This window comes from Acomys minous (assembly GCF_964271855.1).
Source record: "Acomys minous genome assembly, chromosome: 12".
Lineage (NCBI taxonomy): Eukaryota > Metazoa > Chordata > Mammalia > Rodentia > Muridae > Acomys > Acomys minous.
The window spans coordinates 112,583,219-112,603,608 of record NC_140493.1 but is presented as its reverse complement, the minus strand read 5'-3'; the positions used below and the strand labels follow the sequence as shown (position 1 = coordinate 112,603,608).

General features: G+C 51.6%; 1 protein-coding gene and 1 long non-coding RNA gene across 6 annotated transcripts in view; one reads left to right on the top strand and one right to left on the bottom strand.

Annotated features, from left to right (window-relative positions):
* CCDC57 (coiled-coil domain containing 57) overlaps window positions 1-20,390 on the top strand; it is a 102,876-nt gene that overhangs the window by 7,750 nt on the left and 74,736 nt on the right. For all 5 annotated transcript variants that reach the window (XM_084751659.1, XM_084751657.1, XM_084751658.1 and 2 more), the window contains exons 4-8: window positions 13,096-13,197; window positions 13,335-13,492; window positions 13,580-13,654; window positions 14,826-15,026; window positions 16,695-16,853. In XM_084751659.1, the coding sequence (XP_084607785.1) occupies window positions 13,096-13,197; window positions 13,335-13,492; window positions 13,580-13,654; window positions 14,826-15,026; window positions 16,695-16,853 (695 nt within the window). The remainder of the gene's footprint in view (window positions 1-13,095; window positions 13,198-13,334; window positions 13,493-13,579; window positions 13,655-14,825; window positions 15,027-16,694; window positions 16,854-20,390) is intronic.
* On the bottom strand, window positions 12,391-13,650 carry LOC311580250. The gene is made up of 3 exons (XR_014773405.1): window positions 13,563-13,650; window positions 13,202-13,397; window positions 12,391-13,117 (listed from the first exon to the last, which is right to left on the bottom strand). It is a non-coding gene; the product is annotated as an uncharacterized lncRNA (long non-coding RNA).

The following is a 20,390-nucleotide window of genomic DNA, read 5'->3' as shown; positions in this document are numbered from 1 at the left end:
GGCAGGAGGATCTCTGTGAGTTCCAGGACATCCAGGACTACACAGAGAAACACTGTCTCAAGAACAAACAAACAAAAACCACAAACAAAAAAAGACAAGGCTTGCTCTTGCTCTGTAGCCCACCCTAACCTCACATTTGCAGTTTTACCTCAACCTTCCATGTGCCTGCGCTACCCGGTACAGCTGAGGTTTCAGTGAGGCCTCACTCCTCTGATATCCCTAACTGTAGTATGTTGATCTAGATTTGGTAACACGGAGTCAGTCAAGTTCTGTTACATGACCAAAGAGTAGAAGGAGGAAAAATAATTTGATCATGTGTGTGTGTGCACACGCGTATTCCTTTTCGTTTTGTCTGTTTCGTTTTGTTTGTTGAGACAGGGTTTCTCTGTGTGGCCTTGGCTGTCCTGGACTCGCTCTGCAGCCCAGGCTGCCTGAGCGGGAGGAGGTGCTTTTGCAGAGCAGCCAGCAGTATAAATAAGATGCGGAAACTTTCAGAGTTAAAGCTTAGATTCCCAGTGCCCATCTAGACTTGCCCCAAATATTCTGCCTGTGACCCGCCATGAGGTTGGCTCTTTTACCCCTCGGTTCTGCCCTCCACTTCCTGTCCTAGGTGTTGGTCCTCAGCTCTTTTTTTTTTTTTTTAAGATTTTATTTATTATTTGTACAGTGCTCGAAGGCCAGAAGAGGACATCAGATCACATTATAGATGGTTGTGACCTTTGGAAGAGCAGTCAGTGCTCTTAACCTCTGAGCCATCTCGCCAGCCCCCGTTTTTGTTTTTTTGGTTTTTTTGTTTTGTTTTGTTTTTGTTTTTCGAGGCAGGGTCTCTCTGTGTAGCATTGACTGTCCTAGACTCACTTTGTAGACCTGGCTGGCCTCGAACTCACAGCGATCCGCCTGCCTCTGCCTCCCAAGTGCTGGGATTAAAGGCGTGCGCCACCACCACCCGGCTCCGTTTTTGTTTTTTTGTTTTTGTTTGTTTGTTTGCTTGTTTTGTGTGTGTGTGTGTGTGTGTGTGTGTTTGAGACAGCGTTTCTCTATGTAGCCTTCGCTGTCCTGGACTCTCTTTGTAGACCAGGCTGGCCTCGAACTCACATTAATCCACCTGCTTCTGCTTCCCAAGTGCTGGGATTAAAGGCTCGCGCCACCACCGCCTGGCTCATCAGCTCTTTATTACAACCAATCAGTGAGAATCTGCCTGGCCTTCAAGTATCTGAGCAGATGTGAGAGGAAAAAAATTTTTTGTTTTTTTTTTCAGTGTAGCCTTGGCTGTCCCTCGAACTCCCAGAGATCAGCCTGCCTCTGCCTTCCTAGTGCTGGGATTGCAGGTGTCACTGACCTGGCTGGAAGGACAAATATTCACAAATATACAGCCCGTGGTGCGCCATAGAAATGACAGTACTGATATCCTGCCAGCACTTAGCTCTCTGCTGGGACAGAATTAACAGTGGAAAATACAGAGACAAGCTTCACACAGTGTTACCCCAACGAGGCTGGCCAGAAATGTATAGAGATCCCCCTCCCTCTGCCTCCCCAGTGCTGGGGTTAAGTTGTGCCGCTGCCGCCACCACCACCCCACTACCACACCACCACACCACCCCCCACTACCACACCACCACACCACCCCCCACTACCACCCCACCACCACCACCATCACCACCCCAACACCACCACCACCATCACCACCCCAACACCACCACCACCATCACCACCCCAACACCACCACCACCATCACCACCCCAACACCACCACCACCATCACCACCACCCCACTACCACACCACCCCCCACTACCACCCCAACACCACCACCCCACCCCAACACCACCCCCACCACCACCACCATCGCCACCTGGTGCACACACATACTCTCCGCAGTTGGGTATGGTGATCCACATCTGTAATAGCACTCAAGAAGATTGAACGTTTTGAGACCCTCTAGGCTGCATGATGAAAAGTCGGGAAAACAAAAGGAGCTGTGTGTGCAGGCCTGGGCTAGACATGTGCATGGCTCTGGTGGGAGAGATCATGTCTTTTTGAGGCAGAAGTTGTGGAGTCCTTAACTGAAGTGTTAGAAGATGGCTTCAACCTTGACGGTAGCAGCAACAACCACTCCTCAGCAGGAAGGAGCCAGTGCAGCAGGAGGCTGGGCAAGGCAGTAGCCCTAGAGGCTCTAACAGCGGCCAAGGCCAAAGGCACGTCTTTAGTTAAAATGTGTTACATTGATCTGTTTGTGTGTCTAAGAGGGGATGGGCATACACATGCTGTAGCTGCTTGTGAAGGTCAGAGGTCAGCCTGTGGACACCAGTTCTCACCTTCTACCATTTTGGGTCCTGGGAAATTGAACTCAGGTCATTAGGCTTGGTGACAGTGTCCTCTCTGTAGCCAGAGCACGTGTTCATATTAGATGAGTTCCTGCATGCCTGTCAAGATGAGTTTGTAAATATGCCATAGAAGAAAATAAGGTGCCTGTCTCTTCCTCTTCCTCCTGCCCCTCCTCCTCCTCTTGCTCCCTCTCCTCCTCCTCTCCTCCTCTTCCTGCTCCCCCTCCTGCTCTCCCTCTTCCCCCTCCTTCTCCTCCTCAGCCCTCCTCCTCTTCCTCTTCCTCTTTTTAAAGTCTGTGTAAGGATGCTTTGGAATGCATGTGCATGCCCACAGAGGCCAGCAGAGGGCATTAGGGCCTCCAGCTGTCCTTGAAGATGGCTCTGAGGATGCTCTGGAAGAGCGGCCAGGGCTCTTAACCACTGAGCCTTCTCTGCTGCTCAGTGCCTCATTTCAACAATTCGGTTTATTTAGAAAACAAAGGAAAAATTGGAAAAGTGGATGAAACATTTGAACAACTCAGAGATTTTTTTCAGCCAAATTGTTAGAAATTTTGAAGACAGGTTACTTTAAAAAATGACAGAAGTTTTCTATAGACCCCTAAAAGTTGCTGCCACTGCAGAGATTTCTGCCTCATCCTCCAGGTGAGACGGTCCTGCTAGAGGCATTGGTTGTGAGGTCCAGGAAGAGGAGGGAGACGTGGTGGTCTTAGAGAGAGGAGAGGAAGCTGTGGATTCTAAGGAAGGGGACAGTGATGTAGCAATGGATAGACTTCTGCCTTCGTGTGTCGTGTACTTCTTCCGTGACTGGAAATCTGTGTCTTGAGCAACCTTGACGACGTCATTCTGACGGTGGACCTGACATGCCTGTCTCATGCAGAGACAGTGGAGAACAGCAGTAGACTTTGCTATGAGAGACCATGAACTGACCTTTAGTATGTTATACAGTGTCTGACAGTCTGAGTGCTTACTGGATGGACATGAATTTTCACTGCAAATATATCCAAAATTTTAAAATAAAATGCTTTCTTTATTTAAGAAAAAGAGAGGGACTGGAGAGATGGCTCAGGGTTAAGAGCACTGCCTGCTCTTCCAAAGGACCCGGGTTCAATTCCCAGTACCCACATGGCAACTCACAACTGTCTGTGAGTCCAAGATCTGACACCCTCACACCAGCACACATAAATTAAAATTAAATTAAATATATTTTTAAAAAAGAAAGAAAAAGGGGGCTGGAGAGATGGTTCAGCGGTTAAGAGCACTGGCTGCTCTTCCAAAGATCCTGAGTTCAATTCCCAGCAACCACATGGTGGCTCACAACCATCTATAATGTGATCTGATGCCCTCTTCTGCCTTCCTCTGCTGGATTAACGCTGTGTGCCGCTAAGCCTGGCTCCTTATTTTCTTTTTGTGAGCAAACTCTTGGTCAGCCGCTGGATCTTGGTATAAAGCAGACACTTGGCTATAAGCCACCAGCTTATCCTCCAATTCCAGCTGGTTGTCATGAGACCCACTCAGCTACAGCCTGACATTTACTGCAACACCCCATCATGGAAAATGGTGTCTACAGAAGTGGACTTAAGCAGAGCCAGGGGCCCAGTAAGTCACCAGGCTCTTGCCCTTATTCCCGCTCCTGGGCCTCTCTCTGTAGCTTGCACCCATGGCCTCAGGGGGAGCTCCTGTCATCAGCTCACGGCAAAGATAAGACTTGGCTCTATGTGACTTTCAGGTTCCACCTGAGGGTGCACAGCTCAACATCCAGGCCCTCCCTAGAACATTCCTCAAGGACAACAACCTTCCGAGCAGGCAGGGCTTTGGGCAGCGAACCTAACTGCACACTGCTTGGGAGAAAGGAACGGGCCAATATGCGTTATATACCACTATGAGTCTCAGGCCAGTCAGGGTTACATGCGATCCTATCACACAAGAAAAAAACATGTTTTTTTAAATAAAAAAAAAGGAGGAGCTCCCATTTAGCTCAGTGGTAGAGTTTGCTATGCCCTAGGTTCGGTCCTCAGCTCTGAGGGAGAAAAAACAAAACAAAACAAACCACCACCAACAAAACCCCAAACCATTGCAGTGTAGTGATGCACGTGTCTTTAATCCCAGCACTAAGGAGGCAGAGGCAGGCAGATCGCTGTGAGTTTGAGACCAGCCTGGTCTACAGAGTGAGTTCCAGGGTAGCTAGAACTACATAGTGAGACACCGTCTAGGGAAAAAAAACCCAACTAGCCAACCAACTAAAACAAGCAAACAAAGGACAGGGTTTGCCCTTTTTCCTTTGCAGCGCTGGCTGTGAAGTCCAGCATGCTGTACATACTCAGCAACTGGCCTGCGTCTCCAGCCTAGAAACACTAGTTGTCTGCGGATGGTGGTGAAGCTTCCTCCACTCAGGCACCACGGGGCCTGATGTCAAATGGCCCGTGTGACAGAGCACAGCAGCTTTGACCCTGACCTCCCAGAGAGCCTTCCCAATGTTTCAGGTCCCATTCAACACTGGCAGCTGCCAGGCATAGTGGTATATTCCTCCAGCACTCAGGAGGCAGAGCCAATGGGATCTCTCCAGGGCAGCCAGGCCTACCCAGTGAGCCCCTACCTCAAAAAGACAAGCTGTGGGGAAGGAGAGAATACAGAAACACGTGGAAGTTTCGAAGGCAGCTACAATCCCCACTTTACACCACTGTCACCCAGGAAGTGAATGTTTAGGACTACTTAGTAACACCCATGTGAGGAGTGTGTTGCCTCCAAAGTCTGAAGTGGCCCCTCAGGTCTCCTGCTTCTCTCTTGGCTGCGGCAGGTGCCAGAGCAGCAGCTTGTATTTTAGAGGCAGGAACCTGAATTTCAGTCAAATTCTACATCTGAGCTTCAGGCATGCAAATATGTGGCCAGTAAGTCTAGAATGTTTGCTGCCCCCATGCTCTGAATCTAGCAATGTAGTGTCTCCTGAGGATGTGATGGCTCATCCTGGGCTTTTGCCTGAGGTACCGGCAACATAGTGTCACCCGTGGATTTGATGGCCCATCCTGGGCTTTCGCCTGAGGTACCTGCAACATAGTGTCACCTGTGGATGTGATGGCCCATCCTGGGTGTTCCTGGAAGAGGGAGTCTTGGCTGAGACTTGGTTTCATCAGATCGGCCCATGGGACAGTTTCTTGACTGCTGATTGGTGTAGGAGGGCCCAGCTCACTGTGGGCAGTGCCAGGTGATCCTGGGCTATCAAAGAAAGATGGCCGAACAAGCCAGGGAGGCAGGCCAGCAAGCAGCATCGCTCCATGGCCTCTGCATCACTTCCTGCCTGGGTTTCCCTGGTGATAGACTAAACTTCTTTTTTTAGATTTATTTATTTATTACCTACACAATATCCTGCCTACATGACACCTGCCCGCCAGAAGAGGGCACCAGATCTCATTACAGATGGTTGTGAGCCACCTTGTGGTTGCTGGGAATTGAACTCAGGACCTCTGGAAGAGCAGACAGTGCTCTTAACCTCTGAGCCATCTCTCCAGCCCCCAACACTCAGAAATTGTGACTGGCCAGTCACCAGCCGTCTGATACAGTGTCACACCTCGGAAACAACTCCACATTCCTCCATTCAAATTCACAGATTATTGGGATTTTTGAGAGAATCTCATTATATAGTCCGAAAACTCCCTGAAATCATTTTCTTCTGCTCCCAAGGGCAGGATTACAGGCATGCACGATCACACCTGGCCCTCCTTCGTCTGTCTGTCTGTCTGTTTTGAGACAGGATCTCATTGTGTAGCCCTGACTGACCTGGAACTTGTTATGTAGACCAGGGTGGCCTCAGACTCAGAGGCCATCCTGCCTCTGCTGGGATCAAAGGCATGTTTCGTATTCTGACCAAATATCTGACAAGAAGCATGGGGGTTATTTTGGCTTCCAGACCTCTGTGGTAGGGATGCAGGCCAGGCTGGAAGTGGGTCTGCACTGTAACTCTCGGGAGCCAGTCCCCCAGCGTGCCCTTCCTCTCTCCATGCCCCATCCCCTAAAGACTTTACCATCCTTCAAAACGGTGCCAAGTGTTCAACCGCGAGCTTGTAAGGGGCAGCCACATCTCAACCGCAGCAGAGCCTCCGCTAGCTGGGGTGTGGGTAGAACATGGCCTGAGGATTTGCAGAGTCACATCCAGTGGCCTTGCTGCTCCGCTGTCTGTGAGGGTGGACAGGGTCTCCACTTCTACCAGAGGTTGGGAACATCACTGTAGTAGTGTAAGTGATAGCCCTGCAAGGAGGGACACAGGTGTGTGCCCCCCACGCCAGACCGGATTGACCCCTGCTCACACACAACCCGCTTTTACAATTGTGTATAAGATCCTTACGGGAGAAGCGGACACCGGAAGCCAGTCGTGCTGCCCTCACAGAGGGCGACAGCTGTGGAAGCTGTTTTAACCTGTTTGCTTTTTCTGTTAGTTACTTTTCCGCTGTTGTGAAGAGGCACGGTGACCAAGGCAACTTACAAAAGAAAGCATTTCTAAAACAACAACAAAAAGCCAGGTGTGGAGGTGCACGCTTTTAGTCCCAGCACTTGAGAGGCAGGGGCAGGTGGATCTCTGTGAGTTCAAGGCCAGCCTGGTCTAAAAGCCAGTCTAGGACAGCCAGGGTACACAGAGCAAGCCTGTCTTGAAAAAAACCAAAAACCAACCAAAACCAACGTCACTCAAGGGGTTTGGAGGAGAGTTAGCTGGAGAAGGCTGGTAAATAGTTGGTTTGCTCAGGCTCAGTGGACGCCAGGGAGTACAGCTCTGCCGTTTCAGGGTTAGGGTTAGGGCTCTCTGGAGACAAGAGACCTTGTAGCACACCAGCTCTGCTGCAGGAGCTTGAGAAAAGTCTGCCCACCATGGGCTGGACTAGCCAGCCAAAGGCAGCCCTCTGTGGCCCTGGGCAGTCGGCCTGCTGTGGCCTGGTGTGGCCTGGTGTGGCCTTGGAGGTCTTTGTGAGGAGAGGGTTGCATAAACACAGCCCTCCTCCTCAGGGTCCTGTCTTTTCGTTGTTAGGCCGGAGTCTCACATGCTGGTCAGCCTCATTAAGTAGAGCTGGTTTTTCTCTTATAAAATGAGACAGGCTGATAACTAGTGACTAACTAACTGGTCTGTTTAACTTTATTGTGTACTTTATCACTCCCTGTGAACCAAAGAAAATCCTTTTCCTTGAGGGCCTGGAGAGGTGGCTTAGTGGTTAAGACACTGACTGCTCTTCCAAAGGTCAGGGGTTCAATCCCCACACCCACATGGCAGCTCAGAACTGTCTGTAACTCCTGTTCCAGGGGATCTGATGCCCTCATTCTGACAGACATGCAGGCAAAATATCAATGTACATAAAAGTGAAAAAATAAATTTAAAAAAATCCTTTTTCTTGTTGGTTAGTCTCAGAGTCACAAGACAGTGGAGGAATTTACTTGTTCATTTTAGAAATGTTTCTGAATGCACAGTGCATGCTGGTAGCTCTCCAGGCTCTGGGTTGGACATGAATGCCTGTCACACCGAGATGTGCTTGCCACCCTCACAGAACAAAGAAGACCTTGCATCAGTTAGCTGCCTGAGTAAGGTCCAGGGCCCTGGACATGGTGAGGCAGGAAGGTCAGGGGTTAGGCACACTTGGACTGCCTTTCTAGTAGAGGGAGTGGCCAAGAAGGGCAGAGGGCGTGGTCAAGAAGGGCTGCAGAAGGGAGGTCAGCAGGAAACTGTTAGGTGTTATGCAGACATGGTTGAGGATGGCCAGACATGGGAGATGCACCCAGCAGGCCGACAGGGCAGGCCTGGGTAGCAGGCTCTTGCAGAAGGGAGCAAGCCAACTCTGGGTATGCGTAAAAGGTGAGCCAGGGGTCATCATCTGACTGATGGAAAAGGCAGATGTCACAGCACCTCGGTTTGGTTTGAGCAGAGATCGATTGCCAGTTGTTGAGACAAGGATGTGTGTGAGGACACAGTGAGAGACCGACTGTTGTGTGAGGTCCCATGCTTTATCCAGAGACCTCTGCGACGGGACCTAGGGCCATCACTAAATCCCCAGAACCTTGACAAGAGCACAGTGGAGGCACGTCATGTTGGCCAGCAAGACCAGAAGGGGGCAGCACTGGCTTGGTGATGTGGTGTGGATCCCTGCTCTCTGGCAGCCACAGTCTGCAGAACTTCCTCTGTGGATTTTGTTCAGAAAAACCAACGTTCCATGACTTTGTGGGCCTGTTGTTGTTTGATCAGTTGGTTTGGTTTGGTTTTGAGTCTTTTGAGACTGACTCCTAACATGTAGCCCAGGCTGACTAGTACTTGAAGGGATCTTCTCTGTCTTGCCTCCCAAATTCTGGGTTTCCAGGTGTGTTCCACCAACTATCTCCCTCCTCTGCCTCCGTTCCTCTCTTCCTCCTTCCTTCCTTTGTGTGAGTGTTTCTATGTTTGAAATAGGACCCAGGGCATCACACATGACAGGCAAGCATTCTGCCACAGGCAAGCGTACAGCCTCATGACCTTGTAGTTTGTAATATGACATTCTGATTTCAGTAAGGGCCACTCATGTGACCCCTCATATGTCACCTTTACCTTTCAAGGGATTGAGAAAGTGAGACATGACTTTCAGTTGTGCTTTTCGCAATCTACTGCAGAAAGTCTGCTGGTGCAGACCCAGCAGTGCACACATCTGTATGGGGGGCTGTCTGCCAGGGCTGGATGGTGTGTCATGGTGGGGGTGGGGCTGTCTGCCAGGGCTGGATGGTGTGTCATGGTGGGGGTGGGGCTGTCTGCCAGGGCTGGATGGTGTGTCATGGTGGGGGTGGGGCTGTCTGCCAGGGCTGGATGGTGTGTCATGGTGGGGGTGGGGCTGTCTGCCAGGGCTGGATGGTGTGTCATGGTGGGGGTGGGGCTGTCTGCCAGGGCTGGATGGTGTGTCATGGTTGGGCGGGCTGTCTTCCAGGGTTGGATGGTGTGTCATGGTTGGGCGGGCTGTCTGCCAGGGTTGGATGGTGTGTCATGGTTGGGCGGGCTGTCTTCCAGGGCTGGATGGTGTGTCATGGTTGGGCGGGCTGTCTTCCAGGGTTGGATGGTGTGTCATGGTTGGGCGGGCTGTCTTCCAGGGCTGGATGGTGTGTCATGGTTGGGCGGGCTGTCTTCCAGGGCTGGATGGTGTGTCATGGTTGGGCGGGCTGTCTTCCAGGGCTGGATGGTGTGTCATGGTTGGGCGGGCTGTCTTCCAGGGTTGGATGGTGTGTCATGGGGGGTGCAGCTCTCTCAGAACCACTCTACTCCTCAGCCTTTCCTTCAGAGCCGAAGGCTGCTCCCTGCGCACTCAGTTCTCCCAGGGGCTCTTGCTGATCAAATAAGGTGAAGGATTCCTGACACTGGTATTAAAGAAATGAGGCTTTTTGTGATTCACTGGCAGCTGGAGGGCACAAACACTGTCATCAGCCAGGGACCCCATGGCTGGCTGCATCATGTCAGAGAAGGGAAAAGGAAATGTGCAGAAGATGACGACACTCTCCTGACAGCAGTGGTGTGCAGCCTGAGGAGTTACACCAGCCCCCACGATGGTGGCCCGAGGCCAGTCATCCCTCAGAGAGAGGCTTCTTAATTTATGACCCCATTTTACCTGAGAATTTGTTGTTGCTTGTTTTTCAAGACAGGGTTTCTCTGTGTAGCCCTGGGTATCCTGGACTCACTCTATAGAACAGGCTGGCCTCAAACTCGGAGATCCATTCTGCTTACCTGAGAATGGAGAGAGAGAGATCATAGATGCATTGTTTGTTTGTTTTTGCTTGTTTGTTTTGTTTTGTTTTGTTTTGAGACAGGGTTTCTCTGTGTAGCCTTGACTGTCCTAGACTCACTTTGTAGACCAAGATAGCCTTGAACTCACAGTGATCCGCCTGCCTCTGCCTCCCAAGTGCTGGGATTAAAGGCGTGCGCCACCACCACCCGGCACATTTATTTTAAAACATTTCTTGTGAGTGAAGGTCCTTACCTGATGCCAGGCCTGACAGCCTGAGTTCAATCCCTAGAAGTCACATGGTAGAAGCAGAGAACTGACCCAGCCCATCGCCCTCTGACTGTCCCACAGGCGTGGACAAATGCAAACACACACAAATGAATACATGAAAACATAAAAATTCCCTAAGAGCCAGGCATGGTGGTGCACACCTTTAACCCCAACACTTGAGAGCCTCAGGCAGGCAAATCTCTGTGACTCTGAGGCCAGCCTGGTCTACAGAGCAACTTACTTGGGGCTGGAGAGATGGCCAGTTAAGAGCTTCGGCTGCTTTTCCAGAGGACCTGGGTTCAATTCCTAGCACCCACATGGAGACTCACAGCTGTCTGTAGCTCCAGTTCCAGGGGATCTGATGGAAGAAACACCAGACACACCTGCAGTACACAGACACACCTGCACTACACAGACACAACTGCAGTACACAGACACACCTGCACTACACAGACACACCTGTACTACACAGACAGACACACCTGCAGTACACAGACAGACACACCTGCACTACACAGACACAACTGCAGTACACAGACACACCTGCAGTACACAGACAGACACACCTGCAGTACACAGACACACCTGCAGTACACAGACAGACACACCTGCAGTACACAGACAGACACACCTGCAGTACACAGACACACCTGCAGTACACAGACACACATGCAGGGAAAACACTCTTACACATTAAATATGTTTTGAGTTACATAGTAAGTTCCAGATAAGCCCGGGCCTGTCAAAAACAAACAGACAAACAAAACTTCAATATATATTTATCCATTTATTAACAATGAAAGTGAATTTGCATATTAATAGAATGTATACGCTTGTTTGTTTTTACATAAAAAATTAAATCTGCTGGGTGTAGTGGCTTCCTCCTTTTTTTTTTTTTTTTTTTGCCTCCCTCCTTTAATCCCAGCACTCCTTGAAGAGCTAGGAGATCGCTGTGAGATCAAGTCCAGCCTGGTCTACAAAAGGAGTCCAGGACAGCCAAGGCTACACTGAGAAACCCTGTCTCGAAAAACAAAAAACAAAACAAAACAAAAAAGTTAACTCTTGGCTGACTATGTGAACTGCAGAACATCAAGTGTCCTCAGGGTTTTTCCGCAGCGGGTTGCTGTGTTGGTGTCGGTGCTGAGGAGGCTGCTTCACATAGAAGTGTACAGAAAGACAGGAGTTTGTTTGCAGCCGTTTCATAAAGCCAGTCCTGGGTCAGCTGAGTGGCTCAGAGGCTACGTGCAGAAGCCCTGGAGCCAGCACCACGTGGTGCCTGAAGCACCCGTTTCAGGGATTCTGATACCAGCCTCTGGCCTCCGAGGGCATCAGGCTCGTGGTGCACAGACGTTATTCAGGCAAAGCACACATACCTATAAGCAAAATACTCATATGCATAAAATAAAAATTAAGTTATTTTTAATTTTTGTCCTAATCACAAACCAAAATTCATTTAACTTTTAGTTTTTTGTTTTGTTTTGTTCTTGTTTTTTGAGACAGGGTTTTTCTGTGTAGCCCTGGATAACTGGCTGTCCCGGAACAGCTCACTCTGTAGACCAGGCTGGCCTTGAACTTGGAGATCCGCCTGCCTCAATCTCCCAAGTGCTAGGATTAAAGCCCTGCGCCACCACCACCCGGCCTCATTTAACTTTTCAATTAGCTTTTTTATTTCTTTTATTTATACATACACATATATGAGAGAGAGAAGGAGTTGTGTTGTGCCTGTGTGTAGGTGTCGTAGAAGTCAGAGGAGGGGTGGACCCCCTGGAGCTGAGCACCCAGGCTCTGTTCACACAGGGGCTGAGAACTCAACCTGGACCCTCTGCAAGAACAAGCAGGTTTGTTTTTTTAATTTAAAAAAGATTTATTTATAGCCGGGCATGGTGGCAAATGACTTTAATCCCAACACTTGGGAGGCGGAGGCAGGTGGATCGCTGTGAGTTCAAGGCCAGCCTGATCTACAAAGCGAGCCCAGGAGAGTCAAGGACACACAGAGAAACCCTGTCTTGAAAAACAAACAAACAAAACAAAAAGAAAAGATTTATTTATTTATTTATTTATTTATTTATTATGTATACAGCGCTCTGCCTGCATGTCCACCTGCAGGCCAGAAGAGGGCATCAGATGTCATTATAGATGGTTGTGAGCCATCATGTTATTGCTGGGAATTGAACTCAGGACCTCAGGATGAGCAGGCAGTGCTCTGAGCCTCTGAGCTGTCTCTGCAGCCCCGGTTATTTATTTGGAGTGTGTGAGTGTGCACGTAGACGTGAGAGGACAGCTTGTAGGTTCTCACGTGGGTTCCACTCACAGGCTCAGGGCCGAGGGCGGGGCCTGAGCTCCTAAGTGCCGAGCCATCTTGCTAACCTAACAGGCTTTTTTTCTTGTTTTGTTTTGTTTTAATGAAATATGAGTAAACCATCAGCAAATTAATTTATTTAGTTTTTTGATGCAGGAGTTCTCCGTGTAGCCCTGGCTGGTCTGGAACTTGCTCTGTAGACCAGACTGGCTTCAAACTCAGATATCTGCCTACCTCTGCCTCCTGTGTGCTGAGAGTAAGGGCGCATGTGCGCCCACATGTGTGCGTGTGTGGTGTCTGTGCGTGTGTGCATACATGTGTCTGTGTGTGTGTAACATACATACAGATGAGTGAGTGGGTGGGAAGCGCTGCCTGTGTTTTCCGTAGGTGACATACTCAGCAGTCCTGAGTGCAGGAACATGGCAGTTGGTGATGAGCAGTCGTGCCTGGGCTGCGTGCCTGAGGCCGCTGCCTTCCTTCACTCGTGGCCTCTTCCAGGAGCTGCTGCTGGAGTTTGAATCTGCAATGCAGAGAAGGGAGCAGGAGTTGCAGCTGAGGGCCGACGACATGAGCAAGGTGGTCCTGACCCACGAGCTCGAGGTACCTCCTCTGCGGGGGCTGCTGACGGTCGGTCTCCCGCTCTGTGCCCCGCCGCCAGCCTTAATCGCCCTGTGCTGCAGAGCACCGCACCGTCCCTCTGACCCAGCGGCTCTTCTGGACTTTTCATTCTTTCTCAGGTAAAACTACTGAACAAAGAGCTGCAGGCCCTGCGGGAAGCGGGAGCACAGGCAGCGGAGAGTCTGCACAAGGCGGAAACGGAGCAGGTGGAGTTAGAGAGGAAGCTGCGCAGCCACGCCCAGGAGCTGCAGGACCTGGAGGCTGTGAAGGATGCTCGGTGTGTGGGATGCTCTCCAGGCCTCATGGGCGACCCTGCCCTCCCGGCTGCCCTGTGTAACTGCTCTTACCGATGCGTCTTGTTTAGGATAAAGGAGCTGGAAAGGAAGCTTCACTCTGCTCAGCTGGCCCGGAGGAGAGCCGAGGACTCGTGCAGGCGGAAGTGAGTGTTTCTGCCTGGGCGGGGCCTCTGCAAGAGTCTGCGTCACAGTCGCATGTGGGGGTAGCCCGAGCTGGGGTGCCACCTTGGCTCCATGCTCTACTTCCTCAAAGAGTATTAGGCGCCCAGCATCTGGGATTCTGGTAAAACACAAGCTAAGCATATCTGAAACTCTGGATTTAAACTCTGCCCAGACTTTTAAAAGTATAACCCTAGTTAAAAGTTAACTTCTATGGGTGAGTGGGGTTGCTCTGTGCATAAAGTCACTTGTTACCACAGAAGGTACCCGAATCCCATCCCTGGAACTCACATGGTAAAAACGGAGAGACCTGACCCCACACCCTAAATACATAAATATCCAAACATTAAAAGTTAGCACTTAAAGCTTGGTTGTTTTTTTTAACTAGTCTGTGCATTGTAGGTTGTAGCCCTAAGCGTTACCAGCTGGCACAGCCACCTCTTGCTCTCGTTGCTGTAGACTGTCTGAGCTTTTTCCTGCTGATGTACCCTGTACTCGGCGTGGGTTGGGACCCAGCCAACAGCAGCAGGCGCTTCATGTTGCCAGGTGTCTGGGACACCCAGGAAGTAGATGGTATGTTGGCTCAAGGCGGGGACTTCCACAGGCAGCTGAAGCATGCCCCTCCCCCGGCTACAGCGGGGGTTCTGCAGGTCCCCAAGGGAGCGTCATGGAGTGAGGCTGTGGGTGAGCTGAGAAGCTCCGCTGTGGGGTTTCAGCCCCCTGGGCAAGAAGCATTTACTTTCCATTCCCAAGGAGACACAGTAACTGTAGCTACCACAAGCTTGGGCTTCCTGGCACACAGTGGGAGGAATGTGTGGAAGGAAAGCGAAGAGGGAACCCATTTTCCGGTGTTTTCTCGTGTCATAATTTGTGCAGTGCAGACAAACTCACTAAGGGAGCTTTCAGGAATCTGTCCATCGGGGATGGGTAGTGTCTGTTGCCCATGGGCTGGTCAAGAAGCCTAGTGGTGCGCCAACAGTGCTTTGTCAGCCTGTCATCTGAGAAGAGCTGCCTACACAAAAGAGCAAGCACAGCCACACACAGTTACTCCTGAAGAGTCAGCCATCTTGTCAGGGACAGCTGTCGTGTAAGGAAGGGTGCTCAGGGCTCCAGGGCACCGAGGGAGCCACGATGGGGCTCTTCCCTGTGTTGCAGACGCGAAGAGCTTGAGCATCAAGCCAGGGAGAGAGACTCGGCGCTGGCGGCCATGAAAGCCACCCATGCAGAGCAGCTGCAAGCGCAGGAAGCCAAGGTGCTGGAGCTCCACACCCGCTGTGAGACCCTCGAGGGACAGTTGCGCAGGGCTGAGTGGACGCGTGCTGATGACGCCAAGGAAAAGAACGCCCTTATCGACAAGTGAGCTGTTGCCTCTGGCCCACCAACCCAACGGCCTTGTGTGCTGGCGCCCTGCGCAGCATGGGCCGCTTTAGACCAAGGGAAATCACATGCGGCGGGTGGGAGAGACTTCAGGGACGTTCTGCCCACCCTTCTCCTCCAACTTGGCCATTTCCCTTAATGTTTTCTTTTTAATTATGTAGTTTTGTGTTTGTGATTATTAGTGATAAAGTTTACCTATTGTTTTTAGGGTTTTTTGTTTTTGTTTTTCTGAGACAAGGTCTCATTTGCGCAAAGCTAGCCCAGAACTTGCTCCACAGCCTTGGATGGCCTTGACTTGACAATCCTTGTACCTTCACCTCCCAAGTGCCGGGGCTGCAGGCATATGCCACTCTACCTGGCTCTTTTCCCCTCTCTGAGACAGGGTTTTGATGTATAGCCCAGGCTTCCCTCTAACCATCCTCCTGCCTCCACCTCCCAAGTGCAGACCATGCCTGACAAAGCCTGCCACTTACTCGGTTTTAGCGTAGACGTCATTGGCATCAGTGTATGACAGATGCCGTTGCCCCATCCATCTCAGCACTAGCTCCTCTCCTCCCCGTGTCTCTCAGCAGCCTCCGGTCCGCTTTCTCTGCATTTGCTAACTCTAAGAACAGCACACATTGGAATCTTCTGCCATTTGCCCCCTGTGACTGGGTTGTCACAAGGTTCACCCACAGTTATAGTGCCATTCCCTTTCAATGCTGTGACTGTGTCAACATATGCATCTTCAGAAGCCACAGGACCTCAGTGACCGGCCAGCCTAGCATAGTCAGTGAGTCAGGCCCCAGGGAGAGGCCTTATCTCCAAAACCAAGGCAGCCTGCACCTGAGCAGCACACCCCAGGCCAAGCATCTGGAAGGGTGGTAGAGTGTGAAAGAGAGGCCACAGTGGACACAGGTCGCTGGAGCAGGTGTTTCTGTGCTGAGTCTGGGCGGATTGCTGGCCTGGAAAGCACTTGCTGAGAAGTGGTCTGTTTCCTCACAACTGATGCCAGCACAGAGTCAGACCAGATTGCCCAAAGTAGCTAAAGATCAGCGCGATGCCTTCCACAAGCCTGTTTTCAGCACTCCCAAAGCATGCGTGGAGACGTTGGCACGGTGGCCCTTTTCATCCTGCACAAAGACAGGATGGAGCTACCCCACCTGGCTGCTTGAACTAGGGCAGCCCCACCCTCTGCTTATCATGCGCACACTGGACGGCGCAGCAGCCCAGAGCCCCAAAAGGTCTGTTCCCAGGGTGCATCATGTGACAAAGGCAGAGTTGTCCGTCTGAGCCAGGGTGTCTGGGCTTTGGGGAAGCCTGTCAGGCTTGGTGGCTCTTTACTGAGTGGCCCTGGAGTCTTCTTGTACTTAGCTGGAAACAGGTTAGGTGCTGCGTGGGCCACGGTGAGAGGTGCAAAGGTGAGTGCAGACCACCATCCCCTGCATCATCTGACTGTGTGGAGTCCCTCAATCACCGCTGCATGGCTGCCTGCTAAGCGTCTCCTGCTGATCGTAGAACCATGGCCTAACTTAGGCAGTGCTCTGGCCTCCAGTGCGGCTTTCCTAGGAGGGCCGGGCAGCACTGTGTGCGGTACTCTGGGTCTGTATAGGGACATGAATGAGTGGAAGAGACCTTTGCTGCATTCACACACTTCTCCCCTTGCAGACTCCGTGAAGACGCGGCAGCTTTGAAAGCCGCCTGGGATGCCCAGATGACTCAGATGTCCAAGGAGGCGGTCTCCAAAGACCTCCAGGTCCACATGCTGCAGGACAAAGAGCTGAAGCTGAAAGCACAGGTGGCCAGCTTCCAGCAGGACATTGACAGGTACTGTCCCAAGGCTGTGTCCCCTCTGCTGAGTGTCTCCTGGGGACAAGAGCCATGCAACTTCTCAGGTAGGGACACATAAACTAGCGTGGCCCTGCGTCCTTTCGGGGGAGGAGTGGTAAAGGACATGTCAGCAGGTCACAGTGATACAGAGAACAAACACCCAGGCCAAGAGCGAGAAGGAACCTCGGCCGCTGCGGTGCTGAGCGGTGGCCACCTGCCTCCGCCTTCAACAAGCCTCTCATTTAGCTTTAATCCCAGCACCCTGGAAGCAGAGGCAGATAGATTGCCATGAGTTCAAGGCCAGTCTGCTCCACACAACATTCCAGGGCAGCCAGGGCTACATAGGGAGACTCTGTCTCAAAGGAAAAAAAGAAACCAAAACAAATAAAACACACTCATGTTTTTCCTGCTCACTCGTTCGGTTGGTTAGTTGGTTGGTTTTTGGAGACATGGTTTCTCTGTGTAGCCCTGACTGTACTGGAATTCTGTAGACCAGACTGGCATTGAACTCAGAGAGATCTGCCTGCCTCTGCCTCCTGAGGGCTGAGTGCTGAGACTAAAGGTCCTGTGCCGCCACCATCACCATCACCACCTCCTTCTCCACCACCACCACCTCCATCTCCACCACCTCCACCACCACCACCACCACGACCTCCTCCTCCACCACCATCACCTCCACCATCATCACCTCCACCACCATCATCACCACCACCACCTCCACCATCACCACCTCCACCATCACCACCACCACCACCATCACCACCACCACCACCATCATCACCACCATCACCACCACCACCACCACCATCACCACCATCACCACCATCACCACCACCACCACCATCACCACCATCACCACCATCACCACCACCATCACCACCATCACCACCACCACCACCATCACCACCATCACCACCACCATCACCACCACCCAGCTCCTGTGCATTGTATTAGCATATACTTGAGTGAAGGTAAGGGCCTGTTTTCCATAATGAAATCAAATAGATCAGATATAATAAAACATTGTCCACAGGATGGATCTGGATGGACACAGACCCCCTCAGGTCTGTAGCCAGCCCTGACTGCCCCACCCCCAGCTTCTGGCTGCCCTGGGGGAGGGTCTGCCTAGACTGGACATCAGAGTGGAAGCCTCCAGTGTGGCCTTTGACCCTGGCTTTTGTGATCTTATTGCTTTGAAGTTAGGATGCCACAGATTCTTTACGATGCTCAGTAACCATGTGACACTTGAGTCTAGAGCTACTTTTTTTCTTCTCTATATTTTTTCTGTCCATTTTTCAATTTTGTGTCCATTTCATTTGGTTGCTGGCCATGTCCCTGGTTTCTGCTGTCTCACTGCATGTGAGTGGGTAGCCAGGGCCCCTCGTACCCCTGACACTGGTCTCCTTTAGCCCAGAGCAGCCTCACTGGAGCTTGTCAACCCTGCTGGTCTCTGTGACGAGCCAGTGTTTGACTCTGCTTACTGTTCTGCTCCCGTTTGTGCTGCTATTTTCTATTTCTATTTCCTCTGGCTTTGGTTTGTTGTTCTGATTGGACTCTGAGAAGTTCTCCTCCTATCAGATGTAGTCAGCGTTGGAGTTTCCTTTCCAGCACAGCTGAGCGACACGCAGGAGGTGATGGTGGTATTCTTCTAGAGCTCCGCCTCCTTGTGTGCTCTCGGTCAGTGGATGACTTGGGGCCATGCTGCCCCACATCTAGGGATTTTAGTTCCAGGCAGCACTGGTCCCTGATCCCTGACTAACCCCAAGTGTGGGTTGCAGCACTTGTCCCTGATCCCTGACTAACCCCAAGTGTGGGTTGCAGCACTTGTCCCTGATCCCTGACTAACTCCAAGTATGGGTGCAGCACTGGTCCCTGATCCCTGACTAACCCCAAGTGTGTGTGTGCAGCACTGGTCCCTGATCTCTGACTAACCCCAAGTGTGGGTTGCAGCACTTGTCCCTGATCCCTGACTAACCCCAAGTGTGGGTGCAGCACTGGTCCCTGATCCCTGACTAACCCCAAGTGTGTGTGTGCAGCACTGGTCCCTGATCCCTGACTAACCCCAAGTGTGGGATGCAGCACTTGTCCCTGATCCCTGACTAACCCCAAGTGTGTGCAGCACTGGTCCCTGATCCCTGACTAACCCCAAGTGTGTGTGTGCAGCACTTGTCCCTGATCCCTGACTAACCCCAAGTGTGGGTACAGCACTTGTCCCTGATCCCTGACTAACCCCAAGTGTGTGTGTGCAGCACTGGTCCCTGATCCCTGACTAACCCCAAGTGTGGGATGTAGCACTTGTCCCTGATCCCTGACTAACCCCAAGTGTGTGGGTGCAGCACTGGTCCCTGATCCCTGACTAACCCCAAGTGTGGGATGTAGCACTTGTCCCTGATCCCTGATTAACCCCAAGTGTGTGCAGCACTGGTCCCTGATCCCTGACTAACCCCAAGTGTGTGTGTGCAGCACTTGTCCCTGATCCCTGACTAACCTCAAGTGTGTGGGTGCAGCACTGGTCCCTGATCCCTGACTAACCCCAAGTGTGTGTGTGCAGCACTTGTCCCTGATCCCTGACTAACCCAAGAGTGTGCAGCACTGGTCCCTGATCCCTGACTAACCCCAAGAGTGTGCAGCACTGGTCCCTGATCCCTGACTAACCCCAAGAGTGTGCAGCACTGGTCCCTGATCCCTGACTAACCCCAAGAGTGTGCAGCACTTGTCCCTGATCCCTGACTAACCCCAAGTGTGTGTGCAGCACTGGTCCCTGATCTCTGACTAACCCCAAGTGTGTGTGCAGCACTTGTCCCTGATCCCTGACTACCTCCGAGTATGCAGGATGCTTTACTTGTCCCTGATCCCTGGCTAACTCCGTGTTCGAGGGATGCAGGATGCACCTTGCGTGGTCGGTCTCCTCTTCTGCAGCCTGGCTGTGCTTTAGGCTGTGCCCCAATGGCTGGCTAAGGAGACATAAAGACACAGCATGTTCTCACTGCTGTCTGGCCTCTGAAAATGTCACCTAGACCGCATTGGTGGCTAGCAGTATTCTTGTCTTCCACACCCATTACAGAAGTGTGTGTAGGCATGGCTCTGTCTGCACAGCTGTGCTGTGAAGTTACCCATTAAATGAACCTGTGTTTAGGATTGCACTGGCCTTTGTACCAGCATACGCAGGCCTGATTGTCCCCTATGTCCACAGGCTAGTCCCTCCTGCCCTGTCAGCTTTCATGCCCCCGGAGGCACATGCTCCAGGTTTGCCTCCTAGGTCTTTGTAAATCTAGAGGATTTCCTCAGCACTGCTTCGGGTCTGACAGCTTCCCTTCTTTCTGCTGAGCGTGGCCACCTCCCTCTACCGCTGTTTCCCCGGCACTTGCTGAATGCTGGCATCTGCCCATTATGTCAGCTGCCTCGCCAGGTCTCTCTTAGGACAACTTCTCCCCGTGCCACTCGTGCATCCTTCCTCGGCATGAGCTGCATTGAGGCGGGAAGGATTTAAAGATTTATTATGTATACAGTGTTCTCCCTGCATGTACACCTGCA